Below are 25,493 nucleotides of genomic sequence, written 5' to 3' on the forward strand. Positions count from 1 at the left end.
GAGTGCACTGAGAAGTTTTCAGATGACAAGCAGTTTGTACACACCGGGGCAAGGCTGCGGCTCAGAGGGATCAGGCCAGGCTGCAGGAGGGGGTTGACAGAGAACTCATGAAATTCAGCAAGGACAAATGAACACCGTGGATGCGAGGAGGACTTACCCCTTGCTCAGATGCACACTGGGAATCGTCTCTGCTCAGAAGGATGTGGGGGCCTTGGCAGACAGCAGGCTCAGTGTGAGGCAGCAACAAAGGCTGGGCTGCCTCCTGGGAGGTATTAACAGAAGCATAGTCCACAGACAAATGAAAGAGATTTATCTGCCTTTACTGAGCTCTCATTAGACTGTATCTGGGATGGCATTCACCCAATTTTATCCCCTCAGTAAAAAGAAGGCAGGTATCAGAGCAAGTCCAGCAGCAGGTCCCCAGGCTGACCAGGGAGCTGGAGCACTTCCCTTTGGGGGAAGCTGATATCAGCCCCCCAGTATATGTAGGAGGTTGTGAAGTCCTGGGTGGGCTTATTCTGGGCAATTTTCCTTTGAGCTGGGTTTTTTTTTCCCTGCCAGTACAATATTCATTATTAAGAAGCTAAATATTCTGGAGGGCAAGAACTGCAAGACAAATAGTCGAAAGGGAAATAGAGAAAGAGGGTATATGAGATATTTAGTAATTGTGTAAGTGAGCCAAGGAGCTGAGATTCCTGACCTGTGGAAAAAGTGTGATTTTCTAGGTGGCTGCTCATGGCATTTGTTCCATATTGGATGTTCATTTTTCAGAAAATATTTGGTTTTTATTCTGCATGTTCTCGCACAGTTTCATGAAACAATATAGATCGACTTTCAGACAGAAATTCTAAGAATTATATTTTGTTACTATTGATTGATGTAAAAATGTTCATAAAGTTGAAAAAAAACAGATTGAAAAAAAAGTCCTGATAGTATTTTTTTTTCTTTTAAAGAATTCAGAAAGAACTTGCAGAAATTACATTAGACCCTCCTCCGAACTGTAGGTAAGTTCACCTGGATTTTATTAATTTGGAATATGAAAATTAAATGTGTGGGTCTGTGGAAATTGCATAGGGGACTGAAGTAAATTTTAGTTATTCCTTTGTGCTGATAATTTAGTAATTTTGGAATAAGTGCTGAGAGATAATATGTTGCCTACATATAAATAATTGATATGACATACTTTCTGGTAACCAAAGTAGTGGCATAAATGGATGAACTCTGTGATGCATTAATAGATACAGGACAAATACCAAATCATGCTTCATTTCAGATATTAAATAAATAATATTTTTTTTGATTCTGTGAAATGTAATCTTGGTGGCAGTCGCTGGGTATATTTGCTTCCTTTCTTTGCAACTTGTTAATACACTGTGAATATAATGGAGAAAAGAGAGTGTTATAGGGACAAGCTGTTAGTAATTTTCTGACTGTGTGTGTTGCAATCAATTGTGATATTCAATGGACACTTCCTGAGTTAGAGTATAGCATCATATAGACTTTCTGATAATGACTGTGTGCTTGTTTGGTTTGGGTGTTTCATTTTGTTGTGGTTTGATTTGGTTTGGTTGAGGGGTGGGGGGGGCAGTTTGTGTTTTTTTTGTCAAGTATATTTCCTTCTGGTATGTTTAAAGTTGGCTTTGAAATGAATGATGAGGTAGACCTTGAAACCCTCACTGTCTGGTGGCTGGGGCTGTGTACAGTTGTTTTCAGATGGCTGTCTCGGGCTTCTTATCTGTCAGCTTGTGACATATGGTCAGTGTTGGAGCTGGGCCAGGGCTGCACATTGCTGTTTAAAGGAATCCCTGCTACTGCACCTCTCGTGGCGAGGGGTTGGGCTCAGTGCAGAAGAATAGCTTCCACCCAGGCCTGCCAACCCATCTCAACTGATGTGGTTAGTAGGTCTCATTCTGTTACTGAACTAAAAAGAAAGATTGATAGAAATGGCTGATTGCATGCAGCGTTTATAATGAATCCCAGTATGTTTTGGTATCGAATTAACTAAGCAACTGGTAGTAAAAATGACAGTCAGCTTTATTGTTTTGGTCTCTTGACAAAAGTGTGTGTAAGAAAATACTCTAACAAGATTTGATGTGGTTGTGCTGGATCTCAAGATATAAGTCAAGTGGCTGTGTACCAAGGCGCTGCTTAGTGAAGTAGCCTTGCAATAATAGCATTCAAAGAGTATTTCAGTCAATTAGGATGAACAGTTTTTTGCTGGATAAAACATTTTAATAGCTAAGCTGTTCTGTCATGCTTACGACTATGTGTGAGTCTTCAATCACATCAAAGCTGTTTCATGTGGCAGATTTTACTTCGGTGTTGATGACTGATGCCTATTAGCGGATTGATTTGCTGAGATGAATATGAAACTTCAGTCTGTTGTAGAAGAATGGTTAAGTCTTTGAACTGAGAGTAAAAGGCTTACAGGTTTTTACAGCAGTGTCATTTTTTCTGGTTTTCTGAAGCCCTCTCTTTATAACAAAGCAGTTGTTTCAGTATACATGATACTATTATATTTGATTTTTTTTGGTAGCAAGTGTAAAGTAAGCATTGGCTGTCTGAGTGGAAAGCCCTTTAGTGACTTGCAATTTACAAAAAAACCCAAGTAATCAGGAGGTTCCATGGGTTTGTTGAATTATTTACACTAATGATAAAACAGCAATAAAGTGCACTCCATGATGCTGTTTTGCAAAATCACATCTAACTTCATGTGTCTGCTGCTTTAACGCAGTTCTTAAGATGCAGAATTACTTCATGTTGTGGTAGATTGATAGATAACCATTAGTAAGTTTAATATTAGCAAATATGTTTTTATAGTCAATGCAGAATCACTTCATTTAGTTTATGCTTTGTTGACATAGTCTAAACAGTGTTTTCATTTGAACTTCATCTATTTTCTGTTATAGTTAAATGTTACAAAATAAATACATCAGCCAGGCATGATTCTTTAGAATAATGAGGAAAGCTGAGCTATTGTACAGTATATCTTAAAGTAATGATAGATCCTTTCTTAGTTTTAGTGAAATTTAGGTCATTGTAAAAAGACATGTTAGCTTTTTCTATTAAAAAGCCTAACCATATTTCATAAAGGTAAGTTCATTCCAGATGTAGGTTGCTTGAAATGGTTCTGATTCCATCCTTCTTTCACTGTATGTACTCCTTCATATGTAAAATAAATAATGACTGGGCAATAGGAATGTGATAATTCTGAAAACTAAATGTCATAGGAGGTGTGAAGAAAGTATTAGTCAAGAATACAGCTATCTTAAATAGCTACTTAGGAAGTTGTGGTAAAAAAGCTGTTGAGCTGAATTGGAACTTAGGAGGAGTATTGCAAAATAATTTGCAAGACTTTTCATTAACTACAGCAGGCCAAAGCTTCAGGTTTCTTCCATTCATGAAAAAAGCCCCAAATGGAACAGTATCTGTAGCACAGTAGCATCCCTCAATTGTATGGCAGGCTACACAGTCACTGCAATCTCCAAGGCAGCTGCAGCTTCCACTGCTGCAGCAGCTGTGATCTTAACATTTCCCCTGCCTCATCCTTGTGAAGGGAATAGACTGTATAATCGTTGTGTTCGTTTGGAAGACAAAAAAGTCTTGCTCACAAATGTGACTTGGAATCGGCAGATTATCACTGCTGGGACTTGCAGCGTCTTTCCAAAACTGTGGAAAGCTGTGGGTTTCAGAGTTCCTGCAAAATCTGTCACTTCAGCTTTAAATTATTTAATACTATAAGAAATTAGAGTCGCCTGCCTCCCTACTTCCTTTTCTGTAGTTTGGGTACTGGGCAATGGAGTGAGTCCTCTTGGCTCCTTCCTCAGGCCTGAGAATGTGTAGTGTTCTACATGTAAAAAAGCCAAGCTGGGGAGGGGGGTGGACGGTGTGGGAGGTGAGCAGTGTAATCATTGCTATTTTTGGAGGAAGGCATGTCATAAAAAAGCCTGTTATACTTCACATTTAACAGAAAGAACTGGAGGGTTTTCAGTATGTGTTGTCCCATTCCTTCCCCTATTTTACTTTTGTAATGAGCTGAATTTACTGGCAAGGACAGTCCTGAATTCAAAGCAGTACCATTTATGTTTTAAATCTGCAGCATTGTGAAATTTCAGTTTGTCAGGAGATGGTATACCTAAATTGTAGGCATTTGCCATTCCTGTCTTTTTTTTCCTCTCATTGAAATATCAAAGCTTGATTGCTAGAAATGGCACACATATTATGCTCCTGAGTATTGCAGAATATAGCTTTTCTCACAGGTGATAAGATCCTCATATTTAAGTGTCATTTTCCTATATTTCCTTACTGAAAGAGGGGAACAGTTGGAAATACTTGTAGCTAAAATAATGCCTTTTCAAGCTTCCCCATATTTTCGGCTGCATTGTGCATGAGACAAGTGATTTCATAGACTACAACTTCTTGTATAGTATTTCCCTTCTCACTGGCAAGAGGACAATGTTACTGTGACAACTTTTACCAATTGCTTACATGGGAAAATAATATTTGGAAAGTATTTCATGTATTTTTAGCTTCTTTCAATGTGAACTTAGCAGCTGGAAACAAGGAGAGGCAGCGTGAAGTGAATAGCAGCTCTCTGTGGACACCACTTCGAGCAACTGCTCAAAATTTTCCTATTAAGTCACCGATCTTACCTATATTCGCCTTCACGTTTTCTTTTGTTGTTCTCTGGTGTGCTTTTCATAATTCTTCTCTTTACTGTGTATTTACTGCAATTCCTCTTTTGTTCTTTACATTTAATTTCTTTTACCCTCTAGCAATGTAAGTGATGCTTGGGACTGTTAAGGAGTGTGCAGCTTAGTGGGCAGAATGACTCTCATTCCAAAACAATCAGTTTAAAATCCTGTGTATAGTGTTATCTCCTCCATTTGTTTGTAATCATTACATTAATTCCTTGCTTTTTATACTGTCTGCAAAATTGATAAGCAGCCGGCATATGTGATTCTAGTATTTTGCTTTTGAAAATGAATCACGCTGATAAAACTTAAAGCAGTTCCCTTTGGGATGATGTTCAGAAGAGCCAAGTGGAATGGCAACATTATCAGTTTGACTTAGGGAGAGAGGTCAGTGTGCCTCATGGATATCTCTTGTATTATTAGTGACTGTATGGAGTCCAACATTTCTATTTAATACTGCTTTGACTCTGTTTTTGCTGAAATGTTGAGGCTGGCATTTTCACAACTCCATGGGATTATGTGAATTCCAACAATTTGAGTTACTGTTCTTGGGGCCATGTGTATACTCCTACCTAGTGCTACTTTAAAGCTAAAGGGATGGCACAAGTGCCAGGTGCAGAAGACAAAAGGGAGCACAATAGGAAGGACTGGGTGGGAGAAGATGGTCAGCCTTGCTCTAAAATGCAGAGGGGGAGAAGTGGAGGGACCTGGAGCAGCAGGTACAGCAAGTATCTACCCTGCAGTTGTGCTCAGTGATTTTGATTGTTTGACTTGGGGAGGCATCAGTGTGTTGCCACAGGCAGGGCTGTGACTCATGAGATGCTAATGTGTGAGCAGGATGAAAAAGTGGAGTAAGAAATGCTTTCTCTGAACGTTTTTCTTTGCAAACATTTCCAGCCTGAATTCAGGCTCCCTTCCCATTGTGTTATTCATGGAGTTTACTGTCTGCCTGTATAGACTTACTTTGATCTGCTGCTAGTCACCTTTGTGAGAACATGTGACACAGAACTTTGTGTATACCTTAGTCTTGTCTCTTTAGAATTTACAGCAAATAGCACGACTTAGTCAAAAAAGATAGGCATGGAAGTGGTTTATACTAGAGTGCAGGATCCTGTTGGTTTTTAATCCATGATGTATCAACAGCTGAGGCTAAGGATGGATGAAAAATTTCAGTGCTCACTGCAACAGCTTTATGTTTTACTTTTGAGTCCTTTTCTGCTTCAAAAGCAGCAAGAAACGTGTCCCAAAGATTTGCAAGTTAACAATCACACTGGGATTATATTTTATAATAGCAATCATACTGTATTTTGTCACTTGAATTACATTGCTGGGTTTTTTAACTGGTGGGGTTTTTTTAACTGGTGAAGTTTTTATATTGTATTACCTCGGTACCTTGAAGTAGCTTGGGTGAAAAGTGTGAGGTTACTTTTTAATACGTAAGCTTTTCATTCCTTTAGTTATTTTCTTTTAGATAGTGCAGAACCATAGTTCATGCTTTAAGCTCTCAAGTATGTAACTATATTAAAACATTTCTTTAGAAATATCTGTTTATTTTCACTGTGAAAGTGACTTTTCAGTGTCATATTGTTTACAAAGCATCTGTTTTTTAAAAATAACACAGATGTTTCTTTTCATGGGTCTTCCATGTGTCAAGATGCAGTGTACTTGGAAGGCCATCAAAAATATAGCTGTTTTTTTTAGTGATCTGATATCTTTGAAAATCTATTATATGGAAAAATATTAGACAGCACTGAACTTTTTTTTGTTGTTGAATAAACTAAGTTTTCAATATATGCTTGATTGCATTGTTGCTTGCAGTGGTGGAGTGATTACAGGTTATGCTCAAAAGTTTCAGGATGTGTTGTGGCCATTGGTGGCTTGAAATGTTAGCAACTTTCATGAAGGCAGGAGAGGAAATAAAAGAAAGGAAGGCAGTAAAGGGAACCTGCCACTGGCTGCCTGCCAGGTCTGGCAACTTCACTCAGCAATGACGATGTAAGGAACTGTCTGACAACACCCATTAATACCTCCCAGCTTAACAATACCTCCACATGATTTCTGCCAGTTCTCCCAGTTTTTGAATGATGACAACTTCTCTCCCGGGAGGAGAAGAAAAGAGAAACTAGTGTTAGAGAAGAATGAGAGTACTTCAGCAAGCACTGTGTGAGTGCAGATCTGGAAGGTCAGGGAGATGCCAGAGCACATCCTATGGCACAGCTGAAGCAGGAAAATGAGACTGGGGCATAAGGAGGGGTCAGGAAGATCACTTGTTCCTTGAAGCAGGAAAGGGCAGAAAAAAGCCCAAAAAGCAGCCTGTGGTGGATATGGGAGGGTTCCTTGATATTTGCAATGTGCTTCGTGTAGAAGATAACTAAAGCTCTGGTTTAAATTGTAACTTGGGGAAGGTGGTGTGAATAACTGTAACAAGGGTAAAACGAAACACTTTGATGCTTTTAGTGCGGGGAATTCTGAACAGAGAAATTCTTTTCCAGCAGTTTCATATTGAGTTACAGCTGGTCTTTGTAAGTCAGTCTCCTATGGTGTACAAGATCAGTCCCCAATGCTTTCAGCTCCAGAATTTTTCAGAACACCTTTCATAGACATTTCTTTTGCCTTCTCCTAAATAGCTAAGCAAAGGTGTTGGTTTAGGGTGGGAGATTTTTTTGTTTGTTTGTTTGTTTTGTTTTTTCCTATGAGCCAGAATTTGATTTTATTATAAAACTGGTGTTTTATATGCATGTTTTTGTAATCTCCTCAATAAAAACCTCATACAATGCACACACAAAAAAACCCCTTCCCCCAACCCCTAAAATAAGTGCATTAAATAAACAATCATTGCTTGCCAGCAAGGGAAGCAAAACCACCTTGACTGAGACTTTACATCATTGCTAGAAGACTTTGCAAAGACATACCTGAATGTGTAGATTTTATATATAGTTAGCTATTTTTGTGGGGTTTTTGTTTTTTTTTTTTCCCTAAATGTAAACTAGTATGAGAACTATGTAAGGGTCAATTTCTTTACAGAAATTTGATAGAGGAGAATTATTTGAAAGTCTGACTGTATTAGGTACTACTGTACTGAACAAGCAGGCACTGCCATTTTGTGATAATCATGTAAAAAACATGCTTTTATTAGCAGCTCATTACCCTTTAGTAATTTACTCATTATTGAATAAATGAGGGAAATGGAAGATATTTTGTCTGTTGGTTGGGACTGACAGCATAATGAAGTATTTGTTTCCTTCAGTAAATGGCACAATCTCATAAGTGCATAACACTGTTGTCTTCAGTAAACCACATTTGAGCAGAATTTGAATTCTTCCTTTCCCTGTAATACTTAAATCCCATTCCCTTGGAAATCTATTAAAAAAAAAAATCAGTCTTTCTCAGTTCCAATACCACAGTTGTACAGCTTTTAAACAGCTATTAACTTTTAGTGCACTTTATTTTGAGGGGGTATTGTTTGTTTGTTTGTTTTGGCTTTTTGTTGTTGCTGGTTTTGTTTTGGATTTTTGCATATTCGTGACAGTCTAAGGCAATGCTGTAATTTTTCTTTTGCTCTTGGTATATATGGAAAGTGTGGAGATTAACGATTGATAGATTGAATGTAATAAAATTGTTTTCCAAAATCTTCTGGAAGAAAAGCTGCAGTTTAGGACTGAGAAGTCATGAACTAGTAACAGAGCATGCTTTGCAATACTTTGGAAACAAACTATGAAATTGATCTGGATGCTGTTTTCTTGGTGAGCAATAAAACTTATTTATGCTGTACTTACACATTTGCAGCTTTGTTACAAGCTTTTTGGGGTATCTAATTGGCTGCAGCTTTGAATCATATAAATATGCCAAATGTTACTAATTACAATTAAGATATCTACTTGAAATAATCTTTGTTTTCATTTCCTCTGACAATTTTTTTTCACTTATTTACATGCCTTTAATTTTTCATTTTAACAGTTCTTGCAACACTTTATTTTTGTTTCAAGGCTGTGGAATTGGATTAAACAGGGTTTTTAAATACTTCCATGTTGCTTGGAAAGAAGCCAGTTACTGTGTATTGGCTTAATAGAAACCATGCTTAGCAGTGCCTCACATATGGCAGCTCGTGTTTGTGTGGTAAGGCATTATGTATTTTAAATATTACCTTTTATGCGACAGTGAAGTTTATGCCAGAATCTGAAGTTTCCTCTGATTAATGTTAGCATTCTGGGTTTTTTTAGGGAGAAATGTGTAGTCAAATACATAATTTACTGTCTGCTTGGCACAAAAGCCATATTTATGTGGCCTTTGTTAATTGGAGATGCATACTGTGCCTAGAGAAGGCTATAGGTGAGTGATAATATGCTTTCATGGCACTTGTAGCCTTTTAATGTTGTAAATATTGTGGTGGCCAAGATGGTGAATTCTGTAAGTAAGACTGAAATACAAGGGCTTGTGTTCAGTTTAGTAGATTGAGTTACATTTGAAGAATAAACTGTACACGGTTACAGCAATTATTCTTAGAGTAACGACACAGCTGACAACTCAAATCTTAAATTTCTAAAGGTTTTTTCTGCTTTGGGTGTTATTGTTGTATTGGATTTTTAAATTATTTGTCTTATGTAACTTTTATAGAATTTGGAGTTTAGCATAGCCTCTAAGAATTTTAAAGCTTTTAAAGGTATTTATTCTGGATTATCTTGCTGTAGGCAGTCTCTTTGTATAAAATTCAGCAGTGACTTCTTAGTAAAATTTATTTATCAGAAAACAATGTTATTATGCAGGGAAGAAACAGTGAATAATTCCCTTCTTTCAAAATGATTGCCTCATTTGTAGTACACATTGGTTTTTGGGGTAGGAGGGCTTTTTATTTCTGCTAGATTAGCTGGTGTTTGATTTAACTTTCGTTTAGGAGGTACTGACAGTAAGCACCACTGAATGCTCACATCATAAATCTAATACAGATTTTTATCCTTTTTATTATAATTTTAAAATTGTCAAAGGAAATTATATTCTTTCTGTGACAGTATGCAGTATCTTCTGCATATATCATAATTCTATGGGTAATGTACAAAACCTATGGTAACAAACTGGATTTTACTCTTTAAGTTGTTTTAATTCTAAAGTGGCTTTATTTTTAAGTGTGTTATTACACTAGCTTATGATTAGTCTGCTTACACATAAGAAAGCAGTATTTAGAATTTTATGCTTCTGAGCTAAATAGATACATATTTTTTTAAGATAATTAAAGTATGCTTGGGATAACTGTATAGTGTCAACTGCATGGTTAATTTACCATAGATGGAATCCAGAGAATTTTAAAATTCTGTACAGTCTCATTATTTGCTATCTTAGGTAGCCTATATGGGATAAATATATGTATTGCCTACAAAATTAGGCATGTTAGAACCCTTCCAGAGAAGATAGATGGAATGTAATGCATTTAATTTTCAGAGAAGTTTAAGACTGGAAAATTAGATGTCTGCCTCATATGCAGTTTCAGATTTGTTGATATAAATAATTGATTGCTAAACTCATAGCTGTGGTGTGTAGGGTTGCAAACCAGGGATTTAAAAAAACCTTCCAAATTTGGGGCTTGCAGCCAGGGTGGATTTGTAGGAATATTGGTTTCAGAGTTACTGCAGTAAACGCAGCGCCAGGTTTTGCTGCAGCATGAAGTAACCATGGGTGGGATTCATTAAGCATGCTAGGTTAAACTGTTGGCTGGAGTTTACTGGGCTTGAGTGTTCCATAGGAATTTTGAGAGACTCTAGTGTGAAAATGGACCTTCCCATTATTTCAGATTTTGTTGGATAGCTTGAAAGGCAGGGCATTCATGACTGAACCTTTCTTGGAAGGGTGTCTGGCTTTTGATTGCAGGAGAAAAGTTAGCCTTGCTCCATGTTACACTGGAACATGTTCCTTTTTCTGCGGCAGGGATCATGGGACACGCTTGGGTTTGGTCATTCAAAATGCTTCATGGGAGTGCACTTCTTGGCACTGCACCTCTCAGAGAACTCATACTGCTGGTTGGGTCAGAAACAGAGCCGTGGCTTCTTGTATCTCCTGCACACAGTCTGCCACATTGCCTGCCAAAAACAATCCCTGGAGTCACTTTGTGCCTCAGGTACAAAGAGCAGGTTCTTTGTCTCCCTTTCCTGAGGTACTTGTATGAGATCTGCTGTAGTTTGGCTCAGAGAAAATATTTGGCTGTAGTGGGGGTGAAAACCCAACGCCCAAGGTGCCCTTCCTCGTAATTGGCTGTTTGTTTATTTGTGTTCTGTTACACATAAAATAAGACCTGTCAGTCTATAAAACTATTTCTAAAAGAGGGCTGCTTCACTGCCATGTCTCATTCACAGCAATGTCCTGTTGGTAGCAGCAAGAACAGTAAAACACTTTGACACACAGTGTGCACATTACAAAAATGAAGTGTCATATCAAAAATGGCTGTAAACATTTTCACAGTCGCTTGTCATTACATGTTTGAAGGTGGGAAATTTTTAGAGAAGACAACTCAATCTTCTTCCTTCCCAGCATGTCCAGGCTGCCTAGAAGGGAAGATGTACTTACTTAGTATGGGATTTCAATGGGCTGTTGTGGACGTGACTTCTGCAATTCTAGCTATCTGAGTACATTCCTCAATAATCTGTCAACACAGTGATTAAGTATCAGTGCAAGAGATCTATTTTGAATTTTGATCCAGCATTAATGAAGTTAATTTTAGGGTTTTTTTGTTGTTACTTTTTTGTTGTTGTTTGTAAGCTGCAGACTTTGAAGAATAAGATTAGGTGATAACCAGTATCATTGCTGTGTAATACTGTCTAGCTGATAGGCATCACATAATCAACTCAAAAATCTCATTTGTGTCTGGAATTACCGTGGTGTAAATCAGATTTAAAGTCATGATTCAAGTGTAATGGCCTTCTGCATCACAAACTTTCCTAAGTGATATACAATGAATAATGTATATTAACCATGACTCTTTTGGCATACATGTGGGGCTGGCATTTTCAGGTAGCTACAAATGTGGCCTCAAAAGCCCACAGTGTGGTGGCTGTAGGATGATGCATTCTGAAGATGTTTCTACAACAACCTGCTTGCTCCTTACTGAATGCAAATAGCTGAGGGATGACAGCTATCTCAGTTTCAGTAGAATCTTTATGATTTATATGATAATGATAATTTTATTCTGCTGCCAGTACAGAGCACTTTGCAGACTGATATCAAGGTTAATTGTCACTTTGAGAAGAAGTGAAGCACAGTCTGCCAACCTGATGCTGTGCTCAGCTGAGAAAGATAATTGTTATTCAAGTAGTATTTAAATGAGCCCAAATGCTGATAAATACACAACCAAAATACTTTATTTTTTTCCCTCTCATGTTTGTTCACTGTGCTAAAGAATGAGGTCATCGCTATGTAGAAATACCACTAATGGACGCGGTAGTAAAGACATGCTGAGTATTTACAGGACTTCTGAGGAGTGGGTTCCTCCTCCCCCTACGTGTGGGCTGAAGGGAAATACTTTAACTTGAGTTCCTCTTGTCAACACATCCTAATTCTTCTGTGTGGCTGGTTGCTTGTGGCAGTTGTACTGTTACCATATATATGACTGCTTGTGCACTGTGACCTGACCTGACTGGAGCACCTGAGGGGTTTACAATCTGTACCAGGACTTGTGACTTCTGAGGGTTTTTCTGTGCTCCACCTATCTCATGGTGGTTTTAAAGGTAACTTTGATTTTTTCCCTCTGGGCTTGGGGAATTGCAAGCAGCTCAGCGCCCAAAGAAACAGCGCAGAAATATGCAAATATTGCTATATATTAGAAGGTTGGATTTTTTTGGTATTCCTGGTAGCTTCACGGCTTTTTAAGGGAGATGATCAGCTGTATGCAACAATGCAGTTCTATATCCCAGAAAGCAATGGGGCTGTCCCAAAAACTGGGACTGACTTTATTCAATTTACATAACCCCTTTCATCCTAGGGTCTTCAAGATTTTACTGTGAATTTCAAAAGATTTCTGTTGAGAATGCATGCACTTCATTCCACCTGCTACCCCTTGAGAGGATTTGTTTTTTCATCCTGTGCTGTTTGACAATTATTGGCTGCAGGAGTTTCTTAGCCTTGAGAACTTTTAGTTAATTTTGATACAGCTGCATATATTTTTATACTTGCATTGCTGTTCTTTTCTGCACTGTCAAACTGACTTTTTCCTAATTCACATGAAAATTTGCAATCTATGTTTAGCAATTTTTTGTTGCTAATATTCCAGTGAAGTAGGTGGGTTCTGTTTGTTTGGAGTTTTTTAGTTATTTAGGATGTTAATTTGATGCAATTTCTGGACTAAATTAATAACTGATGTAACTCTACTAGACAGACTATATTATAAATATGCCAAGAATTTGCACCTTGAAAAAAAAGCACAGTAAAATTATAGAATTGTTACTTTCAAGACTTTAAGCAGTAAAAGTAAACTTGCCTTAGTGAATTCTGCAAAGGGAATGATTTTTTTTATGACAATTCAAAATTCATGGCTAAGATGTTTGCGTATTATTACTTTGTAGGAGGACAGTTTATTACTTAACTGGCAAGAGACCACTTGTTTGTTAATTCTGTTATTTCATATGCATTATAGTCCTGTGGCTAAGAAACATAAGTGCTTAAATGGCTTGTTTTCAGTCCTAAACACTTCCATACGTTCCTGTAGCATTTTTAGGGTCTGTATGGCTTAGTAGCTTTCCACATGACTAATGCAGATTTTAACAAGCAAAATGGAAAAGGGCCAACTCATAATTGTTAGTGCAGTGGCATAATCACCCATACATGGTTTGTTTATTATAGCTCAGCAACAGAAGAATGTTTCAAAGAGAAAACACGCGGGCATGATTAGTAAGCAGCACAGTGATGTGAGACTGTCCAACTACAGAAGCTGTCTAGCTGGGTTATTAATTTACTTCAGGATATGCTTTCATTTTTCTTATCATAAGGGGCACTGATAATGTCAGATTTTAGCAGCCATTTACACTGAGTTATTAAGAAAAAAAATACATGAAAGGGTTTTTTCCTGGGATGAATGGATGTGTTGAAGAAGTGTGGTGAATGCTGCATGTTGTACAAGCTACCAAACCGATTACAGCTTGCTTTATGCAAATATGAAAAGAGGAAAAAATATCTGGCAGAAAGACAATTGTTTTTGAACAATAAAATGTTTAATCAGATGATTATCAAAGATACAGGTAAGTAACTTCAGCATTTATATTGTTGCAATTACAAAGGCTACAAGATAGGCATTCTTTCTGGCTGTGTATCGATTGACACAAAATGGAATTGGAAACAGCAGTGCAGTGTGATAAGTAATGGAGTGAAGACTCAATTGCATAAGATTTGCTGTTACTGCTCTTCAATCTTACTTCGCTGAATTTGTTGGAAGCAAGTTTTAAAACAAAAAATAAAACCAAGAAAAACCTGAAAAATGCTTGTCCATTAAATAGAACAAGATACATGTGCTGCTTATATGTGGAGAGACAGTGTTTTAATATCTGTTTTTCAAGAGTAAATACCATTCAATACTAAAATTTCCACTGAGCTTGCAGATTAATTTTGCCCACCATTTCTCTCACCCTTTAGCAAAACAGTTGGCTTTGCAAGCCTTTCACTCTTCCAGCTTCTGCTGTGTCTTCTTTCATACCCCTGACACAGTGACTTGAATCATCAACTTTTTCTAAATATGCAGGCTGCAAAAGTTGATGAATTGGTTGAATTAGTTTTAGACTGATTTTAATTAAAATGTGTCCAGATTTTAATTCTCTAGTTTCTGTCTTAGGGTTATATTAAGTCTATTGATGTTTAAACTGAATCAATGGAAACCTTGTTTCTAAATGTTCTTTCAACTTTTTGACCATTTCAGCTAAAAATAGTCTTAAATTATGTGTTTTTCTTGACCAGTGAAAGTTTATACATAAGCAAGCCTTCAGCTAGGTGTCCATTTTGCTTCTTTATTCCTTAGTTCTTCCTGAAGAAAAAAACCCCAGAAAGTCCGAAAACAAAGTAATATGTTGGGGAAATATCAAATAATTGTAGCTAACTTCTTCACCTCTTCAAATTTTATTGGTTTCAATGATTTTGTTGGACAGGAAATCTACTTTAACCCAAAAGATGTTTTTGGAGGCAAGATAAACATGTGTTGTACAACATCATTTATGATGGCATCTGCTGTACAGCTTCTATAAAATGAAATTCTCTAGAGAAGAGAAAATTCAGGGAGATCTTAGGCAAGTTAAGTATTAATAGCAAGAAGATGAGGCCAGACTCTTTTCAGATGTGGCCAGTGACAGGGCAAGAAGCAACAAGCACAAAGTGAAACACAGGAGGCTCTGTCTGAACATCAGAAAACACTTCTTTTACTGTGAGGTTGACCAAGCATTGCCACAGCTCACACAGGGAGGTTGTGGGTTCTCCATCCCCAGAGATATTGAAAAAAAGTCTGGACACAGTCCTGGGCAACTGGCTGGAGGTGGCCCTGCTTAAGGTGGGAGTTTGGGCCATAGGACCTTGTCAACCTCTGCTGTTTCTGGAATTCTGTGATAATTAAATTGTAACTTGTTTGTTGTTTTTGGGGTTGGGTTGCTTGTTTCCTTTTTCTTGTTGAAAAGTGTAAATAGTCCAGCATTTTTTTGAGCTGGTCATTAATATAGCCTAAGTTTCAGTTTCTATCCTTTTTGTGGGCTGAAGCAATGAAGTTGAGATGCAGTTTAGAAACAGACAATGTGTGATGATTGCTTCACATTCTGTGTGTTTACCTCTATATAACGTATAAACATATTCATTGTGAACTTTGCTTTTGTTATAGCTTAGTAAGCCAGGTGCAGTGTTTCTTTTTGGAATAGAATATGGCTTGTGTTTGCAGATAACTGATTGAAACTAAAGGTTGAACTAACTTAAAAGAAGCCATGGACAGGATGTGCACAACTTTTGCCCTTTTTGAAATGAGTTAATTTTTGGCCTGACATTTAAATTCACTAATTAAATCTTTGATTAAAAATTTTACAGAACCACTTCATTTGAGCAGCATGCAACTACTTTTATCACCTGGATTGCACTGTTTTATATTTAGACTTCTTATAAATGAAATTGGCTGACTGTTGTCTTTTAATAACAGCAAAGTTTAATACTGTTAAGTGCTTCCACTTGCTTGTTTTACTGAAGTGTATATACAGTCTTGAAGAATTCTTCTTTATACAGAACAATTTAGTTGGGTTTTTTTACACATTTGAAAGTTACTGGACTCCTTTGGATTTGTTCCATGTCCTTTTGAATGAAAACCAAGAGCCAGCCAGCACCTTAAGACTTTCCAAATAGATGCAGCTGAAATCCCTCCTAAACTTATAACCCGTTTCACATACTCAGACACATCCAACCCCAAATACAGGAAGAGATCGATCAGCACTCAAGCTCAGAGCCATCCTGCAGAGGTGCCAAGCCTCTGTTATTAGCAGTGGTGTGGCTCCTGCTCTGCACGAAGGAGGATCCCTGTCTGCACTGGCACTCTCTCCCTGGAACGCCAGGATGGTAGTAAATAGTTTAAATAACCCCCACACTTATTACTCAAAAATATTCTTTTCTATCAGAGCAGTAAACATTTTGGTTCTTTCATTTTCTTCTAAAAGCAGTAGCTAAATAGATCAACCAAAAAAAGGAGTACATTATACGCTTAAACTTTAATTGCCTTACAGTGGTACTCAATCCTCAGAAAAGGGCCTTGCTGATGACACTGAGCACTGTGTGGGTTACATAAAGAATGAGCGTTGAATACACGAATAAAAAGTCTGGACCTGTATTGGCTCATTGCACTCGTGTCACATGCACTAAGTTTCAGATTAACTAAGTTTCAGAAGATGACTCTTGAGAGGCAGAAGTAGCTTTCCTGAGATGGAAAACAAAAGCATCTTTCACCAAAGAAGAATTTATCTGAGGGATGTATAGCAAGAAGGTTGGGGGACATTAATTCAGCATATAGACCGCATTAAAAAAAAAAAAAAAGATGATTTTTAACTTGAAAAATAATCAGGAAGTCTGTCAAATAAGAGTATATGGGTCAATATCATATACATGTAATTTGGTGTTGAAATTTCAAGTTGATGAAGTTTAGGAATAAAATTTTAAAAATTATGAGCACATTAAACAATGTTTCTTCTGTTTCAAAACTTTTTGTTTTAAAAATAACCCAAACCAAAACCTAACCTCAAATCTCAGAGAGACTCTTTGAAGATTTTTGCCTTAAGCCTAAGTATATTGATCAAACTGGAATACAGTTGTTGCATCATTTTGGTGGGTTTTGTTTTTCTTGCTTCAATTTGTTCAAATATATATACGTAAAAAAAACCCCTAGTTGTTCCTTGAAGTCCATTAACTTTATAAAGCATTTTAATTTCATTTGTGGATAATTTGGTCCATTCCATACTGTGAGCTTTGCTTCTCTTAAATTGAAGCCTTAAGAGTTAATGCTTCTGACTTTGAGTGGTTTGCTTCAGTAAATTTATTATTACAGTTGGAATTTTATAATTTAATTACAGTTTATTAATTAAAGAGCAGGCAGAGAAACTTTAACATTGTTTTAAGTAAGAGTAACAGTAGGAGAGGGATGTCCTGCTGATGATGATCCAAGTAGTGTTTAAAAGAGAGGCTTTCCTTCCTAAACAGCCACATGATTCCTCATGTAAGAAATAAATATTGCTGAAAACCCTTTTGAAAATAGCTTCTAAATTGTTATCCAATTTTAAGTAACTAATTCAGAGGATAAATTTAACAAGAGCACCTCTGCAGCCAATTTGTTCTTGTATAAACATTCATGTTGTAAATAGTCATAGGTTTAAGCAAAAACTTTATTTACACCTTGCAGTTAGTGAACCTGTTCATCATTAAAAATGCCAGTAATAGAGCGTGTGACATAGCAGTGGCCTTTTCATACCACAGAACTAAAAGAGACTATGTTAACCATGTAATCTTGTTGACAATAAATGTTGAAAATTAGGGAGAAAACTGAGTTTATTCATGGGGACTTTACTGGGTTATAAGTGGCAAGAATTTGGGGAAAGTACTCCCTGTAATGGTTATTACCTAAAATAGCAATAGCATTAAGACAAACAAAAATATTTTGAGTACTTGAAGCTGAGAGCATCTTTTTGCTGTGATAGCTTCTGTTCTTTATTCCTAAGTACTAGGAAAACTAACTATTTCATATTTTTGGTAACAAGTTGTCCGTCCCTTGTGGTGCTTCGTGGTTTGTTCTAGGCACTTTAGTTACCTCTCTGTTTATTTGTTCATGTTCTTCCCTTTCTTGTTACAAGGGGAAGATGGGCCCTCTGGGTGTGTCACTCGGGTTTACCTGGATAAAATTATCAACTCCTGAATGCATTTTTGGACTGTTGTTATAAATACTAATAACTTATTGGAGCCATCTGGCAAGGCTTTGCACATCATCCACCAGTATTCTCCTGAATAAATTCTGAGCGTGCCTTGGGAGAAGGGAGACTGAAGGAGATTCCTGTCCAGCAGTTGTAGACTTTGAAGGATGATGGAGTATGGACAGGCTGTTCTGAGCCAGCTGGCCTTAGTGCCAGCCGACAGTGCTGGCATGCTTAATTTACTGGTATAGGTGCTGTCTTTGTCTTATAAACCATCCATAACAGAAACTGCATGAATTCAGGCACCTTTCCATGCTGGGCATATATATAATTTTTCTATTAGATTGCTTCCAGGTTTCCCCATTGCTGCTGGGTGCTGTTGAAAGAGTGACTTTCATAGCTGTGTTTGGGCTGTATTTACTCAGAGCAAGGGCCACCAGGTTATGCTGGGAAATACCTCAGTGGGCCATGGTTTTGCATAATTGTCTAGACAGGATGTTTTGGGAATGTAACCCACTCTTCTGAATGCAGTGTTGTGTTAGTATTTTGGAATTTCTGCCCAGCAGGTGGTATAGCTATTCACATCTCTGAAAACATGAACTTAATAACACTGATGTTAAAAGGTGATAGACATGTCATTAAAATCATGTGTAAATTGAAAGGGGTTTCATGTGCTGAAATGGACAAAGGCAACTGCATGCCTTTCTTGTACCAAAGCATCAGAAGTTTGGTGTAAGAGTCCAGCTGGTTGCCAAAATATACTGCCTGTACCCCATTTATTTTTCTGCGGTTTTTGGCATTGATGATGGTCACTGTTTCTGGCCTTCCAATGTGGAAACTATTCCAAGGCTGTTGCTTTAGGTATACTTCTGCAAGCTTGTCAGATTATGTCAAAAGGTGATATGGGGGAGGGGAGGAAAAAAAGGGAAAATTAATTATTGGAGGATTTTGTTGGCCAGAAATACAAGACTTCACTTTGTACTGGCAGAAAGTGACGCTTTTTCAAATTTAACTTCCCAGGCATAAAACACATAAAAGCTTCCAACCCAGTCCCAAACCAGAGTGGTTGTTAACCTGGTCAAAAGTTACCAAAATGTGCACTCTAATTCTTTAAATGGCTGCTTGGTGACTTTTTATATGGGATCATAATTGATGGTGTCAATTTTAATAAATAATTCAGTAGTTCTCTCTCTTTGATTGTATAGCAGGATTTGTGGATAATAGAAGTCTGAGGACTAAGTGTGACTGATGAGAATGGATGGCACATTACTATCAATCTTGTCACTTTTTTACCACAGGTTAAAATTGAATTTGAGCTATTGACCATCACTCAGCATATTTGTCCTCTCTCTGTGTGTGGACCAAAAACTCACTCAGAAGGCAATTATTAAACTTTGTGTCCCTGAAATAACCAGTTCTAGTTACATAGCCTCAGTGTCAGTGTTCCTGATTTTATTTCTTTAATTATTTACTCCATGGAGAGTGTGTGAATCTCTTGTTAATTTCTTAATTTCGTTGAGCCTAATTTTCTTGGAGTTGAGTTTTGAAAGAAATTTACACTTGTATTTACCATTGCAAAATCAAACTATTTAATCATTTCATGTGGTGAGAAAGGGCTTACTTGACTCTGATAATTATGATGAATGTTCTGTAGTTAAAAGCCATGGTCAATAAATTAAGGTATTCTAATAACATTTGTTCTTTGTGTCTGTGCTTGACATAAGGACAAGTGTCTTTGGCTGACTCTGATTCTGCCTAACTGCCTGTTTTGATTTTTTTTTTTTCTTTATTGCCTCAGTTATAGGCATGTCTCTTTTTTGCCTCAATTGTAGTTCATGATTCATCATCTTGGAGTCTCTTCCACTCTTCAGTCATCTTCAGTCCTAAGTGGAATTCTGATTGATTGTACTTGATTCCTAACATACCTTTCTGTATCATGATGTCCAATAATCAAGATGTTGTTGGATGTTTCTTTATTTAAGTGTGTCTAGGGAGAGCAATAGACTATTTCTATCCGCCGTGTTTCTTACTTGTTTTTCCTCGCAGATTTCTGGTTTTCTTTGTCACTTTTGTTTCAGGGTTCACCAAGCCCTTGAATATGGTTGGAACGTGGTAATTATTATCTCTGCCATACCAACCTTTCCCCTAACCTAAAGCAGATCTGTCAGTGATAATATAATGTAGTTGTAAGTCAAATAAACTTCCTTTTCTTTGAGAGAGAATATATTATTACTGCTTTCAGGAACTGATTCAGTCACAGTCTGTAGAAGAGTCCTAACACTCTTTTAGTGTTATTTAAAGAGAAACATAAAGAGAAACACTGCATGTACACATGGCAAGCTTGGCTGCTTCCATATCCCAAAAGGTTGTATATGGATTGATTATTCCCCCTTGGTCCCTTGCCCCATGACTTCTGTACCAGTATCAACTCTGTTCAATCCAGAAATTATCCCTCTCAAAATAAATTTGAGCTCTTCTGTACACCAGTTTCTTCACTATGCTCTCATCAATACACTCCAGAGCATACAGATTGAGCCCAAAGCTTCAGCCTAACTCATAAAACTTGCTTCCTGATTTCTCCCAACCCTTTCTCCACTGTCAGCACTCTTAGGAACCGTGGGCACCTGTTTCCCTCAAAGCCTCTCTGGGATACCACAGAGATAGCAAGTCAGGTCTGCTGTTTTGGTGCTCACAAGTCTGGACATGATATGGTCTTCCCTGGTATAATTAAACTACGTGTGTGTTTGATATTAAATCACTGTCCACTTTCCTTCCCACTGTATAACATTTTTTTCTCCTGAGCATCTCCCAACAATCAATAATAGGGAATGATATAATGAATGTCAATTTTTCTGTGCTGTCCCTCATGTTGATGTATGCCTCTATTTATGTGTGTTTATTTTTGGGATGGTTTCATTTTCTTTGGTTTTTTTTTTTTTTTTCTTTGTTAAGTTTGTGGGGTTTTTTTTCTTTGTTTTGTGGTTGGTGTTGTGGTTGAGGTTTTTTTTTGTTTGGTTTTTTTTTGGCCAAACTGGTTTGGTTCAGAGGAGAGTATTCTTTATGCCTGGCATCTATAAGCTGCCTACAACAAGTATATACATGCTGCACATCCTGCATTAATCAAGGAATCTTCAGTTGCCAAATTGGCCTTAAACAATTGTATAAGGCCATAGCATACCTTATGCCTAATTCCAGAAATTATTCATGTTCATAGCTATAAAGTTGTGTCTGTGTGTGTTCCAGCAGAGGCCAGAAGGTCGGTGCACAGCCAGTACACCCCTTTTGTAGTCTGAATGAATTGATGGCTTGGCTATCTCCCTTCACCATGGGGGATGCAGAGCACTGGGGAATATTGCAAGACCCCTGTTAAAGCCAAAACAAACTTGATTCTAAGGTCTGTGGAGTTGAATTTCACCTTTTGATGGGGTCAGAAGGTATTTTGGTAGGCAATTGAAGGTCCATTAAAATAATTCAGAGCACTAGTACAGATTAATAGCTAATATTGTTAAGCTGAGTGCTACATGAAACTTTTTCAATTGAAATGAACTGCCAAGCCTGTGGTGTTGGCATCAGTGGATGAGGAACTGTGCCATGTTTAATGCCCCCCCCCCCACCAGACTATGCTCATTCAACTTGGTCTACAATCCCAATTTACAATTTATATCCTCTCCAGACTGAGTATCAATAAAACATGAACATATTGAGTAGATATAGTCATTATACATTTAAAATAAATTCATTTCTGGTATGACTGTCTGGAGGCTAGAAACCTTTTATCAGGTATAGACCTCAATATTATATTATTTTACTTGATATATTGTTTCATTCACAAAACACCATTTGTAATATTTGCAGACATCCTAACATAATATTGGGTTTCTAGAAATAGCTAAATAGCAAATAAGATTATGTTTTTATATGACAGTCATATGTACTCTGTACCATTCTCTGGAAGGATAATGGAGTACTACTATGTATTTAAACTGGCTTAGCTTCTGAACTCTATTTTAAACCTTCATAGCAGTAAGCTTGTATGCTGTAATATATACTCATTTCTGTAATGCTAAGCTCACATTTATCAAAGCTACAGCTTCCAATAAATGTCCTAGTTTGTGAAAGCACCTCCTATAGCTACTACTTCTTCTTTCCTTTATGATGAGCAGATATTTAGTTTTTATATTATTTTAATGTAATTTTTAAATCTGTTTTTTCAATGGCAAAAAATTATACAATCGCTGTGTTGTTTCCGAAGTCTTCAGAGAGGAAGCTCAGTGGCTAATTTCAACCAGTTTGACAGGAAAGTAGGAGTCTAAAAAATGCTAAATTCCTACAATAAGCCTACACACCATATGGCCCAAAGCCCACTTGTAATCCTTGTAGCTATTCCTTTCGTGTGCCAGTGGCCAGGGGGCAACATGTTCCCTTTCATCACATATTCAACGGATCGTCTGGAAAACAGGAGAGCCAATTTCTTCCAACAGTTTCTCTAGTGAATAAGCTCACAAGCAGCACAAAGGGTCAAAACGCACTTCTTGACTTCCTTTGGATAGGCAGAAGTCCCTGTTTAAGAATATGTTTAATATTAAGAAGGAGCTGAGTTTTGGAAGTACCTCCAATATTAAGGGATCTGCTGTTTTGGAAAGAGCTCGAGCAGACAATTTTCATGGTACTTTCTCTCCTGCTCTGTGCCTCAGGCTGCCAAATACCAGGTGCTGTGGGAGGACAGCGAGCTGACTGGCATTCTTTAAGTGATATGGAGTTCAGCTTTGAACTTCAGCCTTCAGACATCTGATAGAGCTGTTGTTTTGCAGGCAGTAACTTTACGAAAAGGTGTGAGGGGCTGTAGTCCCAGGGCTGGTTCCTGGTCAAGTCGCTGGCTGTCAGTGAAGTGCCTGACAAGATTCAGGCAAGATTCAAGATTTCTTTGGTCAAAGGATGGGAGGATATTCATCCCTGCAGAACCGTGATTACTTCATAAGTTCTTCAGCTATCTTTTTGACAAGAGGACAGTGCAGTGTCTTTCTGGATCAACAGGTAAATGACATACCTGTTAGTATGCTGTAGCCAAGGAGATAAAAGTGCCCTCTGTCACAATTCTCATACTTTCCTAAAAGCTTGTCTGGGCTTAAGAGCATACTTCCCCTGTGTCTGAGCATATGTGCAAACCTACAGTTGTTGATAGTTTAGTTGTCAGGTATATTGAATTAATACTCACCTTCCAAGTCATAGAGCGATATGATGTTAGCATAGACCACATTTAAAGGCAGAATTAGAATAAAAACAAAACTGTGCCATATTGTAGGGGTTGGTACATTCTGGAGGAGGAAGATGAGAGAGCAAGGTGTTTATTATTATTATTAAGGAAATTGGAATTTCAGTTTACGCTTGCTATTTAAGTCTCTCTGTTGTGAGTGGGACAGTTTTATTGGTGTTAAACTTCGGAGTTTTCTCAATTCCAGATTTCTGTACCTACTTTTAGTCTGTGTAGAGGTGTGAATTTTTATTGTCTTGCTCAGATAATGTGCTTTTAGGTAAATGTTCTTGTGACATGCAGTTTGCCTGTGCATGTGTATCAATCCTTTCTGCTACTCCTTCCTTCTCAGTACTGTCCCCTACCCTCAGTGGCCAGATTTCAGCCAATGCTGACAGAAGGAAAGAAGGTTCAGAGACACTGAACTCATAAGAAGTTCCTGAAAATCAGATGACTAATAAAGAAGATTCTTTTGCCCTGTGGGAATATTAATATGCAAATACAACCCATATTAGACATTAGAGAATCCCCACGGGAACTCAGCCCTGAAGCACAAACCCATAATAAGCTGTTGCTTACTGGCACTGTCTGTTTCCTATTGTTACCAGTTGATCTCCAGTTTGGGGCTTTTGGGGGTTGTGAGGGCAGGAGAGAAAGAGAAAAATAGGATTCTCAATAAAACTAAAAAACTGGTTCACTTCTGTTTCTTTTTAAATTGTAGCAAGTTTTGAAAATTTTGTTACTATTCTTCAAAGAAGTAACTTTGGCTAAATCTGCCTTTTCTTTTAAAGGACAGTGTGCAAAGGGTTAGATGTCCTTGACTGAACATAAGTTGCAGTCTTTCAATAATCTTATGCTTTAGCCTTTCTCTGACAGTTGTAACTGGAAATATCTGTTTCATCTCAGTTCTTGAACTAGAGTTAATCTATCAATTAAGCAGCAATTTGGTTTATTTCTTTTTAATTCTTAACTGGGAGAAAAATAGTTTAATTAAAGTCCTGCTAAATATTAGGAAACAAACGTGGGACACAAAAACCTTGTAAAAGTACAAGTAGTGGAAAAAGAAATATGATGCTGTTCAATTCTATTTTTGTGGTTTTCAGTTATGAGAAGTGCCTCATAATCTTAAACATATGGGTATATTCCAGCATGGTCTGTAGAGACTGTGTCACCCTAGATCAAAACTGAGCTCTTCTTCCTAGACAAACTATGGATTTAAATTGCAGGGAACTTGGATCCACCAAATACACATGATACTGCATCTACATTACATAACAAGTTAAAGAATTTCTACTTCTAGAGAGGTAGAAAGATACTATGTAGAATTTTTACCAAACTACATGTTCAGGTCTTCAGGTTTGTGGTGTAGTAGTTTGTGCCCGTCCATCCCCTGCCCTCCACCAAAAAAAACCCCTAAAATCAAGAAACATCCGGAAAAAACCACCCACCATAACAAATAACAATTTAGGCAGTCTGTTTCTTGGCTAGAAGATGTAGCTCTGGCTTACATTTATGATTCTCAGGTGTAGGCTACTGATTATTTCATTCTGGAATGAACATTAGCTTGATAGGGGATGCCAATAAAAGAGATAGCAGCATGCAGTGGATAACTGATGTTACAGTGCTGCTCCAAGTCAGGAACAGTCAAATGGATTTTGTGACATGTATTCATCTCGGACTCTAGCACTGGGCTCCTGGGAAATCATCTGTAGGTAGAATTTGGATCACCCTCCAACTTTTGTTGGATCCTAAGCCACTGTAGAAATTGCTTTTCCACCAGTCCGAGGAGAGGAGTTTGTCTCAGCCCATCTTTTATGCTGACTGTAGTTACTGATCCCTTAGAGTTTTGTGTTTCGTTGGCCACATTTCTTTTGCTCTTATTTTCCCCCAGGTGCCCTGCACGTATGCTGCGAGTTGTTCTGCAAGAGCGCGGGGCGTCCTTCTGTCCTCTGCAGTGTCTGACGTGCTCTGCTCAGGGACTTTGCTGGGTCAGGTGTTACACCTTCATCTGTTGAGGGGCTGATTAGCATTAGAGCTAATGATAGATACTGCTGCTGATAGCGCCGAAATCCAGAGCCTTAATGCCGCTCAATGTAAATAGATACGGCTTTGCGTTTCAATGCAATGTAAACAGAAGAGAGGCAGCTCCCTTTGAAACGCAAATGA

At 37.7% G+C, this 25,493-nt stretch overlaps 1 protein-coding gene across 2 annotated transcripts in view; it reads left to right on the forward strand.

The window, feature by feature from the left end:
- LOC131084372 (ubiquitin-conjugating enzyme E2 E2) overlaps positions 1-25,493 on the forward strand; it is a 199,080-nt gene that overhangs the window by 12,079 nt on the left and 161,508 nt on the right. For both annotated transcript variants that reach the window (XM_058025786.1, XM_058025795.1), the window contains exon 3: positions 954-1,004. In XM_058025786.1, coding sequence (XP_057881769.1) covers positions 954-1,004 — 51 coding nt within the window. The remainder of the gene's footprint in view (positions 1-953; positions 1,005-25,493) is intronic.

This window comes from Melospiza georgiana, chromosome 1 (assembly GCF_028018845.1).
Source record: "Melospiza georgiana isolate bMelGeo1 chromosome 1, bMelGeo1.pri, whole genome shotgun sequence".
Taxonomy (NCBI): Eukaryota; Metazoa; Chordata; class Aves; order Passeriformes; family Passerellidae; genus Melospiza; species Melospiza georgiana.